This window comes from Eumetopias jubatus, unplaced genomic scaffold (assembly GCF_037043125.1).
Source record: "Eumetopias jubatus isolate StellerSeaLion01/CBP00866 unplaced genomic scaffold, mEumJub1_p1.0 scaffold_10, whole genome shotgun sequence".
NCBI classification, from domain to species: domain Eukaryota; kingdom Metazoa; phylum Chordata; class Mammalia; order Carnivora; family Otariidae; genus Eumetopias; species Eumetopias jubatus.
In genome coordinates this window covers 128,735,671-128,754,987 of record NW_028274816.1, presented here as the reverse complement: position 1 = coordinate 128,754,987, position 19,317 = coordinate 128,735,671, and the positions used below count along the sequence as shown (strand labels likewise).

General features: G+C 45.3%; 1 protein-coding gene across 5 annotated transcripts in view; it reads right to left on the bottom strand.

Moving 5' to 3' along the window:
- Positions 1 to 19,317, bottom strand: part of RAP1GAP2 (RAP1 GTPase activating protein 2) — a 202,171-nt gene that overhangs the window by 74,908 nt on the left and 107,946 nt on the right. For 3 of the 5 annotated variants that reach the window (XM_028109099.2, XM_028109098.2, XM_028109101.2), the window contains exons 4-5: positions 3,522 to 3,557; positions 2,999 to 3,028 (exon numbers count right to left, since the gene is read on the bottom strand). In XM_028109099.2, coding sequence (XP_027964900.1) covers positions 2,999 to 3,028; positions 3,522 to 3,557 — 66 coding nt within the window. The remainder of the gene's footprint in view (positions 1 to 2,998; positions 3,029 to 3,521; positions 3,558 to 19,317) is intronic. The other 2 variants (XM_028109102.2, XM_028109100.2) reach the window with 1 other exon arrangement.

Here is a 19,317-nt window from a genome sequence, read left to right as displayed (position 1 = left end):
GCTTCTGCTCAGTCGGATTTAGACTTCGGCTTCTCTAGACTTCTCGGGGTTGAGTCACCCTGCAGTATTGCTCAGGAGAGCGTGGGAGGATCCCTCCCACTGGACAGGTGCTCCTCTCCCCACACAGGGAGAAAACCACCTGGGTGGCCCGGCAGACCCTGTCCAGGGAAGCAAACTGGGCAGATGGGGAGGGGGGTGATGTCAGGAGTTTGTTTTGTTTGTCCTGCATGAGTCACCCCTACCTGGGAACAGCACCTGGGCAGGAAAGCAAACCTCCTCCCTTCCCCTTCCCTCTCTGACAGAGCCACCACCCAGCTCTGTGTCTACCTTTGCAATAGGCATTATCATTATCTCCCCTTTTCCCTATGATGAAGAAATAGAGGATCAGAGAGGTAGAGAGACTTGATCAAGGACACTCAGCTAGACAGTGTCAGGGTTAAGACTTTGAACCCAGGACCAAATGGACCCAGGACCAAATGGACCCAAATCTTGTGTACCTAGTCCATATTGCTTCATAGGGATTGTGCCCTTCTTCCAATTCCTCCACTCTTGGGAGGGGGGAGCCCCGGATATGAGTTTCAGCTCCCCACGACTCACAGAGTACCCTGGGCACTTGATGGCTCTGAGACCCAGTCTCCACAGCCACAGCCTGAGAAGAGGTGGCACCCACACCCACGGACAGGATCTGGCCACACCATGCCACCTGCTTCACTCCCCCCAGTATTTCCCCATATGTGAGTTGTGTACATACAGAGGAGCTGGAAACTGGGCCTCTCAGAGGCCGGGGTCCAGCGGGGCACAAGGCAGGGACCTAGACCCCAGGAAGTTTGATTTCAGCTCCTGGCAGCCTCAACAGAGATGGAATAGGCAGACCCTTGGATGTCTGCTGCCACGAACATACAGAGGGAGCATAGGAACCAGACCCCCGCCCTCAAGAGGGTTCCAATCTGGTTGAGAAGTCAAGCCCCGCAATCTAGTAACAGAAACAATGGAGTCCAATCAAGTGAGGCTGAATTATGTGCTCAGGGAGCGCTTTGTCAGGGAAGCAGGGGTCTCCAGCGGGGGTGCGAGGGACCGGTGGGTTGTGGAAACAAATGAAGGGAAGGTAGGGTGAGCTGCAAATCCCCTGCCAGCTTCCCCATGGGCTCGGGGTGAGAATCCCCACTTTAATCCAGGCAGCTGAGCTCGTAATTACACACCACCTCCCGCCACTCGCTGTCAAAGTACATGCCAATCCTCTTTCCACAGCTTGACTAAGGTCCCTAAATGTATACAGAATTAGTCTGCAGTCCACACAGTGCTGGGCACAGAGGAGGATCTTAATAACTTGTTGGTGACAATGGCACAACCACCAACAGTATTGTCCCCTCCAGCGCCCCCTCCCCCCACCCACCGTTAGGGTGATCTGGCTTCCCTGCGAGAACCTCAGCAGCTCCACCTGCATCTCAGAACTGCAGAGGCACCCTGTCTGCCTCTCCCCTAGTGCTTCCAGACCTTAACCACAGAATCCCCCTTCCTTGAGCCTGTAGCATCTACTTAGGGCAAAAACCATCATAACATAATGGCCAAGCCTCTGGCTCTGAAGCTGCTTACTACCCACGAGACCTTGAGTGCTTTAAGTAAGACCTCTGTGCCTCAGTTTCCCCACCTGTGAAAAGGGGACAGTGATGATAACAGAGCTGCTTCCTGTGGGCTTTACCAGGAAGAAAGGAGCTAACACTTGTCAATGTCTGAGCTGAGAAAAGTGCTTAAAATACATGGGCTAGGGGCGCCTGGGTGGCTCAGTCGGTTAGGCGTCCAACTCTTGATTTTGGCTCAGGTCATAATCTCAGGGTCGTGGGATTGAGCACCTCATTGGGCTCCTTGCTTAGCGCAGAGTCCGCTTGGGGATATTCTCTCTCCCTCTCCCTCTGCCCCTCCCTCTCCTTCTACTCATGCTCTCTAAATAAATAAAACCTTTAAAAAAAAATACATGTGCTATTATCAACATCTTATTCCCATCCTTCCCACCTGCATCAGTTAAGCCTTCTGGGCGCCCCCCTCCCATATTCCCCAGGGCAGCAGTTCTTACCTGTGAGCCCTGGCCCCTCAGTGAGGGGTGATTAGAAAGGCTCCCAAATCCATTCTGAACACTGATTTTTCTGCAGTGCCTAGCAAGTATTTACATATACCATCTCATTTCATCCCAACTGTGTATGCGGGTATTTTAATTATTATTTATAGGGGCTGTGGCATGATTTGTAATAATAAATATTTTGGTCTTCACCCCATTCCTGACACAGAACTCCTAAAACCTGTTGAATTTCCTAAGTGATGAGAGCAATGGGAACACTTGGGAGCATCTTTTGTTACAATACTTCATCTTTTGTCCTTAGTTCTGACAGCTCCAGAGCTATAAAGGTGAAAGCCCTAAGGTTATTCATAAGTTTGTGAACAAGGTGTCTTTGGGGACACCCCTAAAGACGGAGCTGGACGCCAGGGGAACTATTAGAGGGCTGGAACGCTCAGTCCCAGCCCTCCAACCTCCCGGGAGGGGAGAGGGGCTGCAGGGTGAATCGATCCTGCCGACTTGGTGAAGCCTCCATAAAAAACCAAATGATGGGCTCAGGGAGCTTCCAGTTGATGAGCACATGGCAGTGCAGGGAGAGTGATACATCCGAGGCCATCCCCACAGCACCTGGCCCCCTACAACTCTTCCATCTGGCTGTTCCTGAATTATATCCCTTTATAATAAACTGATAATCCAGGAAGTAAGTGGTTCTGGGTTCTGTGAGCCATGCTAGCAAATTAATCGAAGCTGAGCAGGGGGTCAAGGGAACCTCAAATCTACGGCCTGCTGGTGATGATGGCATGCGAAGTTGGGGGGAGGCGGTCTTGTGAGGCAGAGCCCTTGCGCTGTGGGATCGGATATGCTCTCTGGGCAGACAGGGTCAGAATGTAGGTGTAGGACACCCGGCTGGTGTCACAGAATTGCTTGGTGGGGGAGAAACCGCCATACATTTGGTGTCGGAGGAAGGTGAAAATGGTGCTGTGAATAGACCAAAAAAAACAGGTGCCAGAGGCTCAGAAAAGGGAAGAAACTTGTGCTAATGAGTGTTAGGTGCGGCTTTGAACCCCAGTGGGTCTCTCCCCCTCAGCTCTGCCTCCCAGACACAAGATGACCTCCCCTACGAAAGGGCTTCCTTTTTCAGACTTTCTTTCCCACCCATTCCAGGAACAATGGACCCTTTCAAGCCCTCTCCACATCTGTGGGGTTATGGTATCCGCATCTGCTCTGCTGGAGGGCTTCTGCTTTCTATCTACTTCCCTTCGTCAGGCAGGAGCTTTCCCAGAATCCTCGGTGCCACTCACCACAAAAACAACCCAAGGTAGTCCCAGCCAGCAGACTGGGAGTTCTCTCTTCTCTGTCCCTCCCTCCAAGGCTCCCAAGTTCTGCCTGGTGGTGTTGCCCCCACAGTCACTGCAGCATGCCCCCCACCCAGGGCTCGGCCTCCCCACCGAAGCTGTTTGGGGATGCTCACCTGCATTTTCTCCAGCATCTCGAAGAACTCCGCCGACTGAAAGACACAAAGAGAATGCGTCAGCCAGGAGGTCTGCTGAGAAAGTCTCCTCACCAACTGTCTGTAAGCCTAGCCCAGGGCTTCCCTGGAGACAAGAGTCATTTGGATCAAGAGAGAAGGTCATTTGATTTTGCCTTTGCAGGGCTGGAGGGCCAGAACACCCCCTACAACAAAAGAAAAAATGACACGTGTCCAGGCTGGCAAACGTCCCCAGGGAGAGCAGGCACTCAGTCTCCATCAAGGGAGAGGAGCCTGTGAGGCCCCAGGGAAAAGCCAAGTTCCCTAAGACACCTGTCAGCCCCGGGATTCAGCCTCCAGGAGGAGTCCTGTTTGGGATGTTCTCAGCCCAACAGTGGGGCCAGGGTGCCCAACACAAATAGTCTTCCACCTTTTGTGGCAACACGGCCTTCGGGTCTGCCATCTCATTTAGAACTCCAACATATAAAGCCAGTGAAAGCAGAGCCCCCCTGGGGGCTTGAGCTCCTAATGTGCCTGCCCTGGTCCCCTGCCCCCAAAATCTCTTTGGGGCCCTAAGAGCTTGTGAGCAAAGCCTGGGAACCACTGAACTGGAGTCTCCAGGGACCTGGAGAGATGATTCTAAAAATCTCGAACTATGTAAGTCCAAACGTTTAACCTGCTCTGGTGCCCGCCTTGTAAAGGCAAAAGGCAGAAAAAGGAAGTAGAAGAGAGGGGTGAGGGGCTAGAGGCTCTACCCTAACAAAACACGCACAGAGATCTCTGAGCACTTTCCCCACGTCCCCATCCATAAAAATAGCTACACTTTCTTGTCCTCACGTCACTGCCCACATCTGGGCCCTGGCAAGCCATGGGTTAATGAGCACCCAGAACACAGTCTCCGGATGAATAGGAAAGAAAGAAAGCTGTGATGATGAAAAACAAGGAGGTCCTTGTCACTTCTTCCTGCGTAGCAAGAGCATGCCTCCCTCCCTCTGCAGGCAGCAATGGGCCAGTTACCTGGAGTCCCCTGCCCGCAGAGTTCCCAGAGAGAACCATCATGGGAAGGACCTTTGTGGAGTCACCAGGCTTAAAATGAGCTCCCCCCAGGCCACAGCTGGCCCGTCAGAGGTAACAGTCTCTGACCCCCAGCGGTTCAGGCCCCAAGGTCTGGAAACCCCCCATGTGAACCTACAGCGTGGAGGACGAGCTTCAGGCACCCACATCGAGCACCCTTGCCCAGAAGCAGCCGTGAAACACACAGCTCCCGAACCTATCCTTCCCACTGGCTCTGTGCACCCTCACCAACTCCATTCTCCAGGAGACCAAGATTCCTAGACAGAAAGAATTTACACAAATCAATAAGGCTAGAAAGATGAGCAGGAAGAGGACAAAAGGGCAGAAACAATCAACAATTACACGTGCAGACGTCTGACCCAGTGATTCCTCTTTCAGGGATCCGTGCTATAAACACTTCCGTGTGAGCACAAGGATGGATGTTCCCTGCAGCACTGCTGGGTTACAATGAGCTACGTTCCAATAGTATGAACAACTGAGTGCCAATAAATTAAAGAGCTTGGATGAAATGGACAATTTCTAGCAATACACAAATGACCAAAACTGACTCTAAGAAATGGAAAATCTAAAAAGATCTATAAGAAGTAAAAAAATTGAATTAGTAATCAAGAAGCTACACAAGGAAAAGCCCAGGTCCAGATGGCTTCAGCTGTGAATTCTGCCATTAAAGAAGAATTAATACGAATTCCTCAGAAACTCTTAAAATAGGAGAGGGGACACTTCTCAACTTATTCTACGAGGCTAGTAATACCCCAACAACAAAACCAAAGACATCACAACTACAGACCAATATAGCTTATGAATATAGATACAAAAATTCTCAAAAACACTAGCAAGCCAAATCCAACAACATAAAAAAAAAAGAATTATACATCATGACCTGGTGGGATTACAGTAAAGTTGGTTTATTCAAAAATCAATGCCTATAATACACCAGAGGAACAGAATAAAAACAAAAACCGTATTATCAATTCGACAGATATAAAGAAAGCATTTGACAAAATTCCAAACACTTTCTTGATTAAAAATTAGAAAGAAAAAAAAAACAAAACAATAAACTAGATAGAAGGGAAGTTCCTCAACATGATAAAGGGCAGCTACAAAAAAACCACAGGTAATAATATTCTTATTAATGGAAAACCAGATACTTTGTCCATAAAATAAGGAATAAAACTAACCACTGTCATCATTTCTATTTATCACTGTGCTGGATGTTCTAGCCAGAACAGGCAAAAGAAAAAGAAAAAGAAAAACTATATAATAGACATCCAAACTGGAAAGTAAGAAGTGAAACTATCCCTATTCACAGATGACATGATCTTGTATATAGAAAATACTAAGGGGGTGCCTGGTTGGCTCGGTGACACTTGATTTTGGCTCAGGTCGTGATCTCAGGGTCAGGAGATCAAGCTCTACATGGGGCTCCACACTCGGTGCAGAGTCTGTTTGAGATTTTCGACCCCCACCTCTGCCCCTCCCGCCACTGGCACTCTCTAAATTAATTATTTATTTTTTTAAAAAAGAAAATACTAAGGAATTCACAAAAAAAAACTATTAAAACTAATATAATAAATGGGTTCAATAAGGAGGCAAGACACAAGATCAATATACAAAAATAAATTGTATTGCTATATATTATCTATGGACAATTAAAATAAAATTAAGAAAACAATTCCAGTTACAATACCATCATCAAAGAGAATAAAGTACTTAGAAATTTAACAAAAGAAATTAAAAACTTATACTCTGAAAAGCACAAAACAATGATGAAAGAAATTTTAAAAGCTCTAAATAAATGGAAATAAATCCCATGATCACAATTAGAAGGTCAGTATGATTAAGATAACTGCACCCCCCCAAACTGATCTCCAGATTCAATGCCATCTCTATCAAAATCCTAGCTGAGTCCTTTGTAGAAATTAAAAGGTGATCCTAAAACTGACATGGAAACTCAAGGGGCCCAGAATAACCAAAGAACAAAGTTGGAGGACTCACGCTTTCCAATTTCAAAACTTACTACAAAGCAAAAAGGTTTTAATCAAGATAATGTGGCCCTGACAGAAAGATAGACCTACAGATCAATGGAATAAAAATTCAATGGGGTTTTTTCAACAAATTGTGCTGGGAAAACTGGATGTCCACATGCCAAAAAATGAGGTTGGAGCCTTTTGCCACACAATATACGAAAATTAACTGAAAATTAATCAACAACCTAAGTGTAAGAGCTAAAATTACAAAATTCTTAGAAGAAAACATAGGAGCAGGGCGCCTGGGTGGCTTAGTCGTTAAGCGTCTGCCTTTGGCCTGGGTCATGATTCCAGGGTCCTGGGATTGAGCCCCGCATCGGGCTCCCTGCTCAGCGGGAAGCCTGCTTCTCCCTCTCCCACTCCCCTTGCTTGTGTTCCCTCTCTCGCTGTCAAATAAATAAATAAAAATCTTTAAAAAAAAAGGGGGGGGAAGAAAACATAGGGGTAAGTCTTTGTGACATTGTATTTGGCAATGGATTCTTATATAGGACACCCAAAGCATAAGCAACAACAACAAAAACCCAATAAATTAGACTTCAACAAAATTAAAAACTTTTGTGCTTCGATGGATACTATCAAGTAAGCAAAAAGACAACCTCACAGAATAGGAGAAATATTTGCAAATCCTGTATCTGATAAGGGACTTGTACCTAGAATAAAGAATTCTTACAACTCAACAATAAAAAGATAATTTTTTAAAGATTTTTTATTTTAGAGAGTGAACATGTACATGAGTGCGGCTAGGGGTAGAGGGAGAGAGAGAGAAGTAGACTCCATGCTGAGGAGAGAGCCCAACACGGGGCTGGATCCCAGGACCCCAAGATCAAGACCTGAGCCAAAACCAAGAACTGGAGGATTACCAACTAAGCCACCCAGATGCCCCAATAAAAAGATAATTTAAAAATGACCAAAGGATTTGAATAGACATTTTTCCAAAGAATATGTATAAATATATAAGCACATGCAAAGATGCTCAATATCATTAGTCACTGGGAAATGTCAATCAAAACCACACTGAGAAACACTTTCCACCCACAAGAATAACTATAACCAAACAGAAATAAGAGCCAGTGCTGGTGAGAATGTGGAGAAATCTGAGCCCTCACACACCGCTAATGAGAATGCAAAATGGTGCACCTACTGTGGAAATAAGTTTGGCAGTTCCTCCAAAAGTTTACCATAGAGATACCATTTGACCCAGCAATTCCACTCCAAGGTATGTAACCCAAGAGAAGTGAAAACATACGTCCACAAAAAGAAAAAGAAAAAAAGCACACACCAACGTTCACAGCAGTAATATTCATAACATCCAAAAAGTAGAAAAAACCTAAACGTCCATCAACTCATGAACAAACAAATTATGGCATATCCACACAGTGGAACAGTATTCAGCCATAAAAAAGAACAATGTATATATTCATGCTACATACAACATGGATAAACCTTGAAAACATTACGCCAAGTGCAAGAAGCCAGAACACAAAAGACCATGTATTATGATTCCATCTATGTGAAATGTCCAGAAAAGGCAAATGTATAGAGACGGAAAGTAAATCTGTGGTTGCCTAGGGCTAAAGGGAATGGGAGATTTGGAGGATGATGGCTAAAGGGTACAGGGTTTCTTGTTCTTTTTTTTTTTTTCATTTTAATACCAGTACAGTTAACATACAATGTTATATTAGTTTCAGGTGTACCAGGGTTTCCTTTTGAGGTGATGAAAATGTTCTAAATTCAATTGTGATAGTTGCACAATTCTGTGAATATATGAAAAACCATTGAATTATACACTTTGAATTGGTGACCTTGCTACATAAATTATATCTCTACAAAGCTGTTTCAAATAAACTATGCAGCCATTCAAAAGAAAGCAACAGAGTTACTGCTTACATGAGACACTCTCCAAGATACATTGGGGTGGGGGAGAGCAAATCGGAGAACACATAGAATATGATCCCATTTTTTATAAAAACAAAACCAAAGGTTGCCTATACGTATATAAATACCTAGAAAATAATATGAAGGAATATGCCTCACTGTGAAAAAGCAATTATATTGAGAAGGGGGAGTGGGAGAAGTCAAGGGGGGTTATGCTTTACATACGGCCTGCCTCACAACCACAGAGACCTACATGACTTGCATAATTAAATTTCAAATAAATACATTTTGTAAGGGAAACAGTAAAATGTGCAAAAGATGTGAACAATTTGCTAAAGGAGAAAAATAAAATGAACAGAAAAGACATGGCACATGCCCAGCCTCCCTAGCTATTAAAGAAATTAAGATAATAAGATAACATCTTTCATCTGTCAGATTGGCCAAGATTAAAAAGAAAACCTGAGGTTGGCAAGGATACGGCATTAAGGATACAGGGACTGGAGGTAAGTGTGAACCTGGTACAATCTTTCTGAAGGCAATCTGGTGCTCTGTGTCCACAGCTTTAAAAATGTTCACATATGGGACGCCTGGGTGGCTCAGTCCATTAAGCATGTTTTCAGCTCAGGTCCTGATCCCGGGGTCCTTGGGATGGAGCCCCACATCGGGCTCCCTGCTGAGCAGGGAGCCTGTTTCTCCCTCTCCCTCTACCGCTCCCCCTGCTTGTGCTCTCTCTCTCTGACAAGTAAGTCAATAAAATATTTCCAAAAAAAAAAGTTCCGATATTTTGGTCCAATAAACCCACTCTAAGAAATTTACCCTAATGCAATATTTGGGCACCTATACAATGATATTTGTTGCAACATTGTTTACAGGAAGAAAAGTAGAAACAGCCAGGGGGGACTGGGGGGCTCAATTAAGAGTCCGCCTTCCACTCAGGTCATGATCTCAGGGCTCCCTGCTCAGCAAGGAATCTGCTTCTCTCTCTCCCTCTGCCGCCCCCCGCCAGCTCGTGGGCACACGCACACATGTTCTCTCTCTCTCTCCACCCCCCTCAAATAAATAAAATCTCAAAGGAAAAAAAAGTCGAAACAGCCAAAGTACCCACCAGTGAGAGAAAGAGTAAATAATGCATGAGATTATGCCCCTACAATAAAATACTATGAGAGGAGATCTGTGCTAATTATGCAAAACAAAGATTCACAATGCACTGTAAGAAAAATGGAGCTTAGGTGATCCCATTTTTTTCAATTAAATATAAAAATCGTGTTTCTGTGTGTATCTCCTACGTGATATTTATAGATATTGATATACAGATACAGAATATATATATATACATATATATGTATGTATACATACAGATATATATAGGTCTGCATGTGAATACACACATCACTCATCCAGAAAAAAAAAAAAAATAACTTGAAGGATAAATGCCAAAATAAGTTACAGGTTAAGGATAATTTTTTTTCCTTTTTGCCTTTCAGTATTTTATTTATTTTCTGTAATGACGATAAATTATTTTTGGAGTAATTGGTTACCCAGCAATAGTTTTTAAGACTTGAACACATAGGGGTGCCTGGGTGGCTCAGTCAGTTAAGCGTCTGCCTTCGGCTCAGGTCATGATCTCAGGGTCCTGGGATCGAGCCCCGCATCGGGCTCCCTGCTCGGCAGGAAGCCTGCTTCTCCCTCTCCCACTCCCCCTGCTTGTGTTCCCTCTCTCACTGTGTCTCTCTCTGTCAAAGAAATAAATAAAATCTTAAATAAATAAATAAATAAAATCTTAAAAATAAAAAAAAAGACTTCAACACATTAGTGTAAGCTGTGACATTGCTTTCTTTGCTTCTCTCAACCCCTGCTCCAGGCCCTTCCCCAGGCCCTTCCCCCATCTTCATCACAGGATGTCCAGGGATACAAGTACGCTGACTTTGGTGCCCACGAAAGCCCCTGGATTCAGGCCAGTTCATTTCCGGGTCTAACCTTGGCTCTGTGGATTCCAGTCTGAGGCCCTCCTGAATCACCCCCATATCCAGCTTACTCTCTGTTATCCATGCCGACTGACAATCAAAAAATCTTCTGTGTGGAAAAAAAAAAATCTGTGTGCTCTTAGACAATGCCCTTGTACGCCTTAATGTTAACCCCAAATGATTAAGCACCTACAAGGCATGGGCTAGACACTGAAAGTTCTAAGCAAGGCCCCAATTTCCAGGGTCCTTGATCTTATTTAAGAGACAAAGCTGCCCAGGCCTATGTTACAGCTCACCAGTGCCAGTGTTCAGAGGAGGCAAGAAGCACTTCTGGCTTGAAGGTCAAGTGCGTTAGTTCTCTATTGCTGTGTAACAAATCACTCCAAAACTTGGTGGCTCGAAATTCCTTTGGTTCAGGAAGTCAGAAATGGCTTAGTTGTATGGTTCTAGCTCAGAGCTTCTCAGGCGGTTGCTGTAAGGATAGGAGCAGGGGCTGCATCGTCCAAAGACCTGATTGGGACTGGGGCATCTGCTTCCGACGTGGTACACTCACAAGGCCCCATTCCTCAGCACATGGACCTCTCCATAGGCTGCTCGAATGTCCTCAGTATACTGCAGCTAACCCACCCAGAGTGAGTGAGCCAAGAGACAAAGCTATAGTACATTTTATGACTTTGTCTGTGAAATTGCACACCATCATTTCCCCTTTGTCCTCTTCATTAGAAGCGGATGTCAGCTTCTAATGAACCAGCCCACACATGAGGGGAGGGGAATCAGGTTCCACCTCTTGAGGAGAGAAGTATCAAAAAATGTGTGGACACATTTTAACACCACCACACCAAGGAAGGCTTCTTGCAAGAAGTAGGATCCCACTAGACCTTAAAGGATAAACAGAAACCACTTCGATAGGGGGGGAGGAAGAGGCCTTACAGGCAATGGTTACTGTGCGGACAAAGGTGGAAAGATGGAGAAGCATGATGTGTGCTCAATGAAGAGTGAGTGAGTGGATCAACCTGGCAGACAGGCCTCTGGGTCAACATCCTGAAGATCAGACTGGAAAGGGGGGCTGGGGTCTAGGCCTGAGAGACTCCACATGCCAGGAACCCAGGCTTAATCTATAAGGCCACAGAGAGCTACAGACGTTTGTGTCCAGTTGAAGGATGCAGGAGGCAACAGAATCCAGTGGTCAAAGCCAGGTCTGGGAAGTGGCCAGCCCGCTACTGCCCCGCTGTGTGACATGAGACACATTAGTCAAGCTCTCTTCACTCCCTCACCTGAAGGCAGAATCAGCCCTGCCTTTCAGGGCTCACATGAGGAGGAAGTGAGAACGTGGATTCAAGAAGTACCTGGCCAGGGCCTGGTCCACAGTGAGCATGCAGTGCCTTCTGGTAGTTGCTTTTTACTATTAGAAAGCTCATTCTGCAAGTGAACTTTGTCCTGTTGGGAGATGGTCTGGAAGCTTTAGGATAGTTCCTGATTTAGAAGACAGCTTTTCTTGTCCTGTTCTTGACACTGTCTTCCCAGAGGCAGTGTGTTTAGATTACTGTTAGAAACGGGTTTGTGTTTCCTACGTGAGGGTGCTGGGGCTGGCACAGGTTGGGGGCTGAAAGGGGGGAGATCCGGCCTCAGGCCTGAGTAATGCACTGGGCGGATGCCTCCTGGGTGGACAGCGCCCACGAGCACAGAACAGTGGCAACTTGACCTCGGATGTGCTGGCCCCACTTCTTGGTGACTCACTGAACTTTCCAATGGGACAGTTCCGGCCTTGGCAAAGAGCACGTCTCTCTTTCCGCCCAGAAGCAGGGTGACTCAGGCGGGCCTGGAACGGCAGCTCTCCGGCCCCTCAGGCAGACCCTCGTCCACACCCCCGAGGTTGCGTCACATAGCCACGGGCACACAGAAGGCACTCAGGAAATGCTCGCTGACTCACCAGCACTGTCCCATAGGCCCTTCAAGCCAGAATGAAGTCCTATCCGGGGCACCCTCAGGAAGGGGATCCCCCCTCTGTCAGGAAGCCAGGCCCTGGATTTTCACAGAGAAAGGTAACTCAGCCTCCTCGTCTATCGCAGTGTCCGCTCAGCTGTCCCCTGTATTATTAGCGACAACCGTTGCCACCCAGACCAGAGCCCCGGCCGGCCCGTTTCCCCTCGGGCTCCACCTCAGCGGCCAGTCAACCTGGCCGTGACATAATCACCAACAGCCAGCGCCCGGCCAAGGAAATCACAGGCTGGGCCCCAGGGTTGTGCTGGGGTCCCACGCCACCCTCTCCACCTCCTGCTAAGGGCAACTCGAGTCCTTGGGGGCAGAACACCGGAGGGCCAAGGCAGCAGAAGCAGAAGTGCACACGACCCGCAAGGCCAGTCTCAAGAAATCCTCCCGATGGCCTCCTTGTTCACTCCAGGGCCGGCCCCCTGCCCAGCGATGAAATAACAGCCAGAAAGTAACATGGTATATGTGAGGGGAGCAGGGCCACCGCCTCCCATCCCACCACCCTGTGGCCCACCTCCCTCTGTCCCTCAGCAGCTCTGTGCCTGGATGTGGCCTTTCCCTGCAGACAAGCGGCCACCTCACCTACTTTTTCCTTCTTGTTCCATCTCAGCTTGGGAGACCCCCCCACTAGCAAGTTCCCTCTCCCTCTCCTCCTCTTCCCTTACCCTATTTGGAGAGGGACACCCACTGCCACCCACCTGCTGCCCATCAGCTCTGAAGCTCCTCTCCTCCCCTCCTGGAGATGGGGTGTGTTTACATGTGAACAGCCTTTCTATCCCCCCTGCCCAGGAGATGCCCACCCCCACGGCTCCCAGCACAGGACGGTGTTGTCTGAGCATCTGCACCTTGGAGTGGAGCTGTGGTGGCGTAACGTGAGCCAGTCTGCACAGCCTGGCACAGCACCCAACCCAGAACACGCTCCTGCACAGTAGCAACTCTCTCCTTACCCCTGCCTGTCTGAATCTAGAACACAAAGGGGCAAAGGCGTGTCAACAGCCACCAGAAACATTAAAATAAGAAAAGGATGGAGGACAAGGTATTCTCCCCCCCTGCACAGGCCCCAGGAAAATGGGATGGCCATGTGGGCTGGGCAGTGCCGGGTGAGGAGGAAACCAGACCAAGCTTCTTTTCCCCACAGGCAAGGAAGACATTGCAAAAGAAAAGGATTCCGGGACAGTTCTGTGAAGAGATTTTTGGGAAAGCTGGGAGAGCTAGGAACCCAGAGCACACACCTCACTGGGAGCCAGACCGATGTGTCCCATGGCTGTCTAACCACAGCGCAAGCCACACCATCCTAACTCCGCTGCTGGCTGGGAGGTCCCTATCCATGGTGCGGGCAGGATGAGGGGGTCAGCGGGCCACCAGCCTAGCTGCTGAGGCCTGCCGAAAACATTGGGGCTGCTCCCCACAAGAAGACAAAGAGTAGTTAACTAGAACAAAAGGTCCTCACCGGCACACTATTTTGTTCACTGCTATGTCTTTGGGCCTAGAATTGCCTGGCACATAGTAGATGCTCAAGAAACCTCTGCTGAATGACTGATTTCTCTGCCAAGCAAGCTGAGAATGAAGCAGGCAGTGGAGGCTGAGTCTCAGGCCTGGGAGCCTGGGCTGCACTGGCCAATGTTGCTGCTAGTAAGCGTTACCTTCGGCCACAGACTGCACCCCTCACCCTGGACAGCCAACCCTATCCCCAACAGGTGCCTCCAATAAGTTGCATCCAGATACAGGGACGGTTCCAAGCAAGGCTTCTTCCTCTCCTCTCCCACCTTATCTTCTTGCTCCTCTTTCCCTTCTTTGGACACCAATCCCACCAACTCACACTGGGCACAGCCCCTCTGCTGCTGGCATCGGGAGGCACTGCTTCAACTATGTCAACTTGGGCCAGGAGCCTATAGAGCTCCTTATTCTCTATGGCAATGATGGTTCAACAAAACCACCTGGACGGCTTGTTGAAAAACAGGTTTCTAGCCACCCCCCACCCTGAGTCTCTAATTCTTAGCCAGAGAATCTCCATTTCTAACAAGTTCCCAGGTGGTACTGATACTCCTGGTCTAGGGACCACACTGAGAATTTCACTAACCTGTGGAATTAATTGTACTTAATGCAGGTGGTATGCGAAAGGGACCAACCTGGCCAGAGCAGAGATGGAACAGCGTCAGGAGTAATGGGAAGATGGCTGGGCTCTTAGAGGACATCTTAAAATTAGGCAGAATTCTATTTAAATCTCTAAGACAGGATTCAAAATGCAAATGACTACAGATACCAAGCAAGTAACATAGGAGTGAAGCGATAAGTAAAAAGAGTGATTCAATAATCAAAAACCTCCCAACAAAGAAAAGTCCAGGATCAGAAGGCATCGTGGTAAATTCCATCAAGCACTTTGGTAAGAATTACCACCAATCCTTCATAAACTCTTCCAGAATATAGAAGAGGAGGGAATACTTCCCAACTCATTCTACAAGGCCAGCAATTATCAAAACCATACAAAGAAACTACAAGGAAAGGCAACTACAGACCAATATCCCTGATGGATATAGAGGCAAAAATCCTCAACAAAACAGTAGCAAACCAAATTGAACACCATGCCATAAGCCATGACCAGGTAGGATTTATCCCAGGAATGCAAAGTTGGTTCAACATTAGAAAATCAATGTACTACATCATATTGATAGAATGAAGGGGAAAAAAACCCACATGATCATCCCAAGTAAATCAGGAAAAGCACTTGACAAAATCCAATAATAAAAACACTCAGAAAAATAAAAAGGAACTTCCTCAAAATGATAAAGGCCTTTTTTAAAAAAACTCAAATCATTCTCAATGACACTGAAAGCATATCCATAAGACCAGGAGCCAAACAAGGACACCCATTGTCACCACTACTACTCAATGTGCTGAAAATTCTAGCCAAAGCAATTGGGCAAGAGAAAGAAATAAAAGGCATTCAAACTGGAAAGGAAGAAATAAAACTATCTCTATTTCCAGATGACATGAGCCAAGATAGAAAAACCCAGGGCCGCCTGGGTGGTTCAGTCCGTTAAGCATCCAACTCTTGATTTCAGCTAAGGTCATGATCTCAGGGTCGTGAGATAGAGCTCCATGTTAGGCTCTGTGCTCACTGTGGAGTCGGCTTGGGGTTCTCTCTCTCCTTCTCTCTCCCCTGCCCCTCCCCTGCTTGTGCACTCCCTCTCTCTCACTCTCTCTCTAATAAATAAATAAAACATATTTTAAAAAGGAAAGAAAAAGGAAAACCCAAAGAATATACACACACACACTACTAAAGCTAATAAAGGACATCAGTAAAACTGCAGACTACAAGATCAACAAACAAAAATCAGTTGTTTCTATATATACACAAACAACGAAAAATCTAAAAAGAAAATTAAGAAAACCATTCCATTTGCAATAGCATTTTTAAAAATCTAGTATAATTTACAATGGAATATTATGCAGCCATAAAAAGGAATGAGATCTTGCCATTTGCAACGATGTGGATGGAACTGGAGGGTGTTATGCTGAGTGAAATAAGTCAATCAGAGAAAGACATGTATCATATGACCTCACTGATATGAGGAATTCTTAATCTCAGGAAACAAACTGAGGGTTGCTGGAGCGGTGGGGGGTGGGAGGGATGGGGTGGGTGGGTGATAGACATTGGGGAGGGTATGTGCTATGGTGAGCACTGTGAATTGTGCAAGACTATTGAATCACAGATCTGTACTTCTGAAACAAACAATGCAACATATGTTAAGAAAAAAGAAAAAGAAGAAGATAGCAGGAGGGGAAGAATGAAGTGGAGTAAGTCAGAGGGGGAGACGAACCATGAGAGACGACGGACTCTGAAAAACAAACTGAGGGTTTTAGAGGGGAGGGGGGTGGGGGGATGGGTTAGCCTGGTGATGGGTATTAAAGAGGGCACATTCTGCATGGAGCACTGGGTGTTATGCACAAACAATGAATCATGGAACACTACATCAAAAACTAATGATGTAATGTATGGTGATTAACATAACAATAAAAAATTTAAAAAAACTAATGATGTAATGTATGGTGATTAACATAACAATAAAAATTTAAATAAAAATAAATATTTCAGATATTCTAAAAAAAAAATCTAGTATAATTTAACCAAGGAGATAAAACACTTGTACACTGAAAACTACAAAACAGTGATGAAAAAAATTAAAGAAGACCTCAATAAATAGCATGACATCCCTTGTTCATGAGTCGGCAGATGTAGTATTCTTAAGATGGCAATGCTATCCAAAGCAATCTAGAATGCAATCCCTATTAGAACCCCAGCTGGATTCTTTGTAGAAATTGAAAAGCTGATGCTAAAGTTGATCTGGAAACTCAAGGGAAAACATTCAGCCAAAATGTTCTTTCTTTTTTTAATTTGAGTATAGCTGACACACCAATGTTACGGTAGTTTCAGGTGTACAACAGTGATTTGACTAGTTTATACGTTTTGCTACATTCACCAAGTGTGTGGCTACCATCTGTCCTGATACATCACTATTACAAGTCATTGACTATATTCCTTTTGCTGTACCTTTTATTCCCATGAGTTACTCATTCCATAACTGGAAGCCTGTATCTCCCACTCCCCTTCACCCATTTTGCCCAATCTCCCCTCTCCCTCCCCAAACTGATAGCAATCATCAGTTTGCTCCATGTATTCCTAAGTCTGATCCTGCTCTTTGTTTATTCATTTGTAGTTTGTTTGGTTTTTTTTTTTAAGATTTTATGGGGGGAGAGAGAGAGAGCACACACGAGCACGCAAACGGGGGGAGAGAAGGAGAAGCAGGCTCCCTGCTGAGCAGCAACAGGGGGCTCAATCCCAGGACCCCAGGATCATAACCTGAGCCTAAAGCAGGCACCTAACCAACTAAGCCACCCAGGCGCCCCTCATTTGGGTTTTTTTTTTTTTGAGTCCACTTATGAGTGAAATCATATGGTATGTGTCCTTCTCTGTCTGACTTATTTCACTTAGTATAATACCCTCTAAGTCCACCCATATTGCCTCAAATGGCACGATATCATCCTTTTTATGGCTATATAATATTCCACTGTGTGTATTTGTGTATATATATATATATATATATATATACCACATCTTCCTTATCTATTAATAGACATGCTACTTTCATATCTTGGCCATTGTAAACAATGCTACAATAAACATAGGGGTGCACATATCTTTTCAAATTAGTGTTATTGTATTCTTTGGGTAAATACCCAGTAGTGGAATTACTGGATCATATGGTAATTCTATTTTTAATTTTTTGAGGAACTTCCATACTGTTTTCCACAATGACTGCACCAATTTACATTCACACCAACAGTATACAAGGATTCCTCTTTCTGATCGTAGAGGAAAAGCTCTCAGTTTTTCACCACAGAGTATGATGTCAGCTGTGGATTTTTCATATTTCTTTATCATGTTGAGACATGTTCCCTCTAACTCAACTTTTGAGAGTTTTTATCATGAATGGATGTTGAATTTTGCCAAATGTTTTTTCTGCCTTTACTGAAATGAGTATATGATTTTTATCCTTCTTTTTGTTGATGTGGTATATCACATTGATTTGTGAATACTTAACTACCCTTGCATCTCCAGAATAAATCCCACTTGATTGTGGTGAATGATCTTTTTAATGTATTGTTGTATGCAGTTGGCTAATATTTTGTTGAGGATTTCTGTATCTATGTTCATCGGGGATATTGGCCTATAGTTTTCTTGTCTTTGGCTGGTTTTGGTATCAGGGTAATGCTGGCCTCCTAGAATATATTTGGAAGCTTTCCTTCCTCTTCTATTTTTTGAAATAGTTTGAGAAGAATAGGTACTAACTCCTCTTTAAATGTTTGGTGAAATTCATCAGTAAATCCATCTGGTCCTGGACTTTTATTTTTGGGGAGTTTTTTGATTACTGATTCGATTTCATTACTTGTAATTGGTCTGTTCAGATTTTCCATTTCGTCCTGCTTTAGTTTTGGAAGACTGTATGTTTCTAGGAATTTATCCATTTCTTCTAGGTTGTTCAGTTTATTGGCATATAATTTTTTCCAATATTTTGCTTATTTAGGGGCTCCTGGGAGGCTCAGTTGGTTAAGCATCTGCCTTCGGCTCAGGTCATGATCCTGGTATCCTGAAATCGAGCCCTGCAGTAGGCTCCCTGCTCAGCAGGGAGTCTGCATCTCCCTCTCCCTCTGCCCCTCCCCCCCACTCGTGCTCACTCTGTCTCTCTCTCTGAGAATGGGTGGGCAGGAGCACAGGGAGAGAGACAAGCAGACTCCACTTTGAATGTGAAGCCCAACGCGGGGCTCAATCTCGTGACCCTAAGACCATGACCTGAGCGGAAACCAAACCCAGGCACCCCTGGCACATAATTTTTCATAGTACGCTCTTATAATTCTTTCTATTTCTGTGGTGGTAATTGTTATTTCTCCTCTCTCATTTCTTATTTTATTTATTTGGGTCCTTTTTCTATTTTGGTTGATGAGCATCAGCCAAAACATTCTTGAACAAGGACTCACACTTCCCAATCTCAAAACTTACTACAAAGCTATAGTGATTAAAGCAGTGTGGCACTGACATAGGATAGCCACACAGAGCAAGGGAACAGAATTTAAGAGTCCAGAGAGAAACCCATACATTTATGGCCAACTGACTTTGGACAAGTGTGCCATGACCACTCACTGGGGAAAGAATAGTCTTTTCACAAATGGTACTGGAAACACTGGATACCCACATGAAAAGAATGAAGTTGGACTCCTACACTTTATATCATAAACAAAAACTAACTCAAAATAAAGCAACAATCTAAACCTAAAAGCTAAAACTGTAAAACTCTCAGAAGAAAACATAGG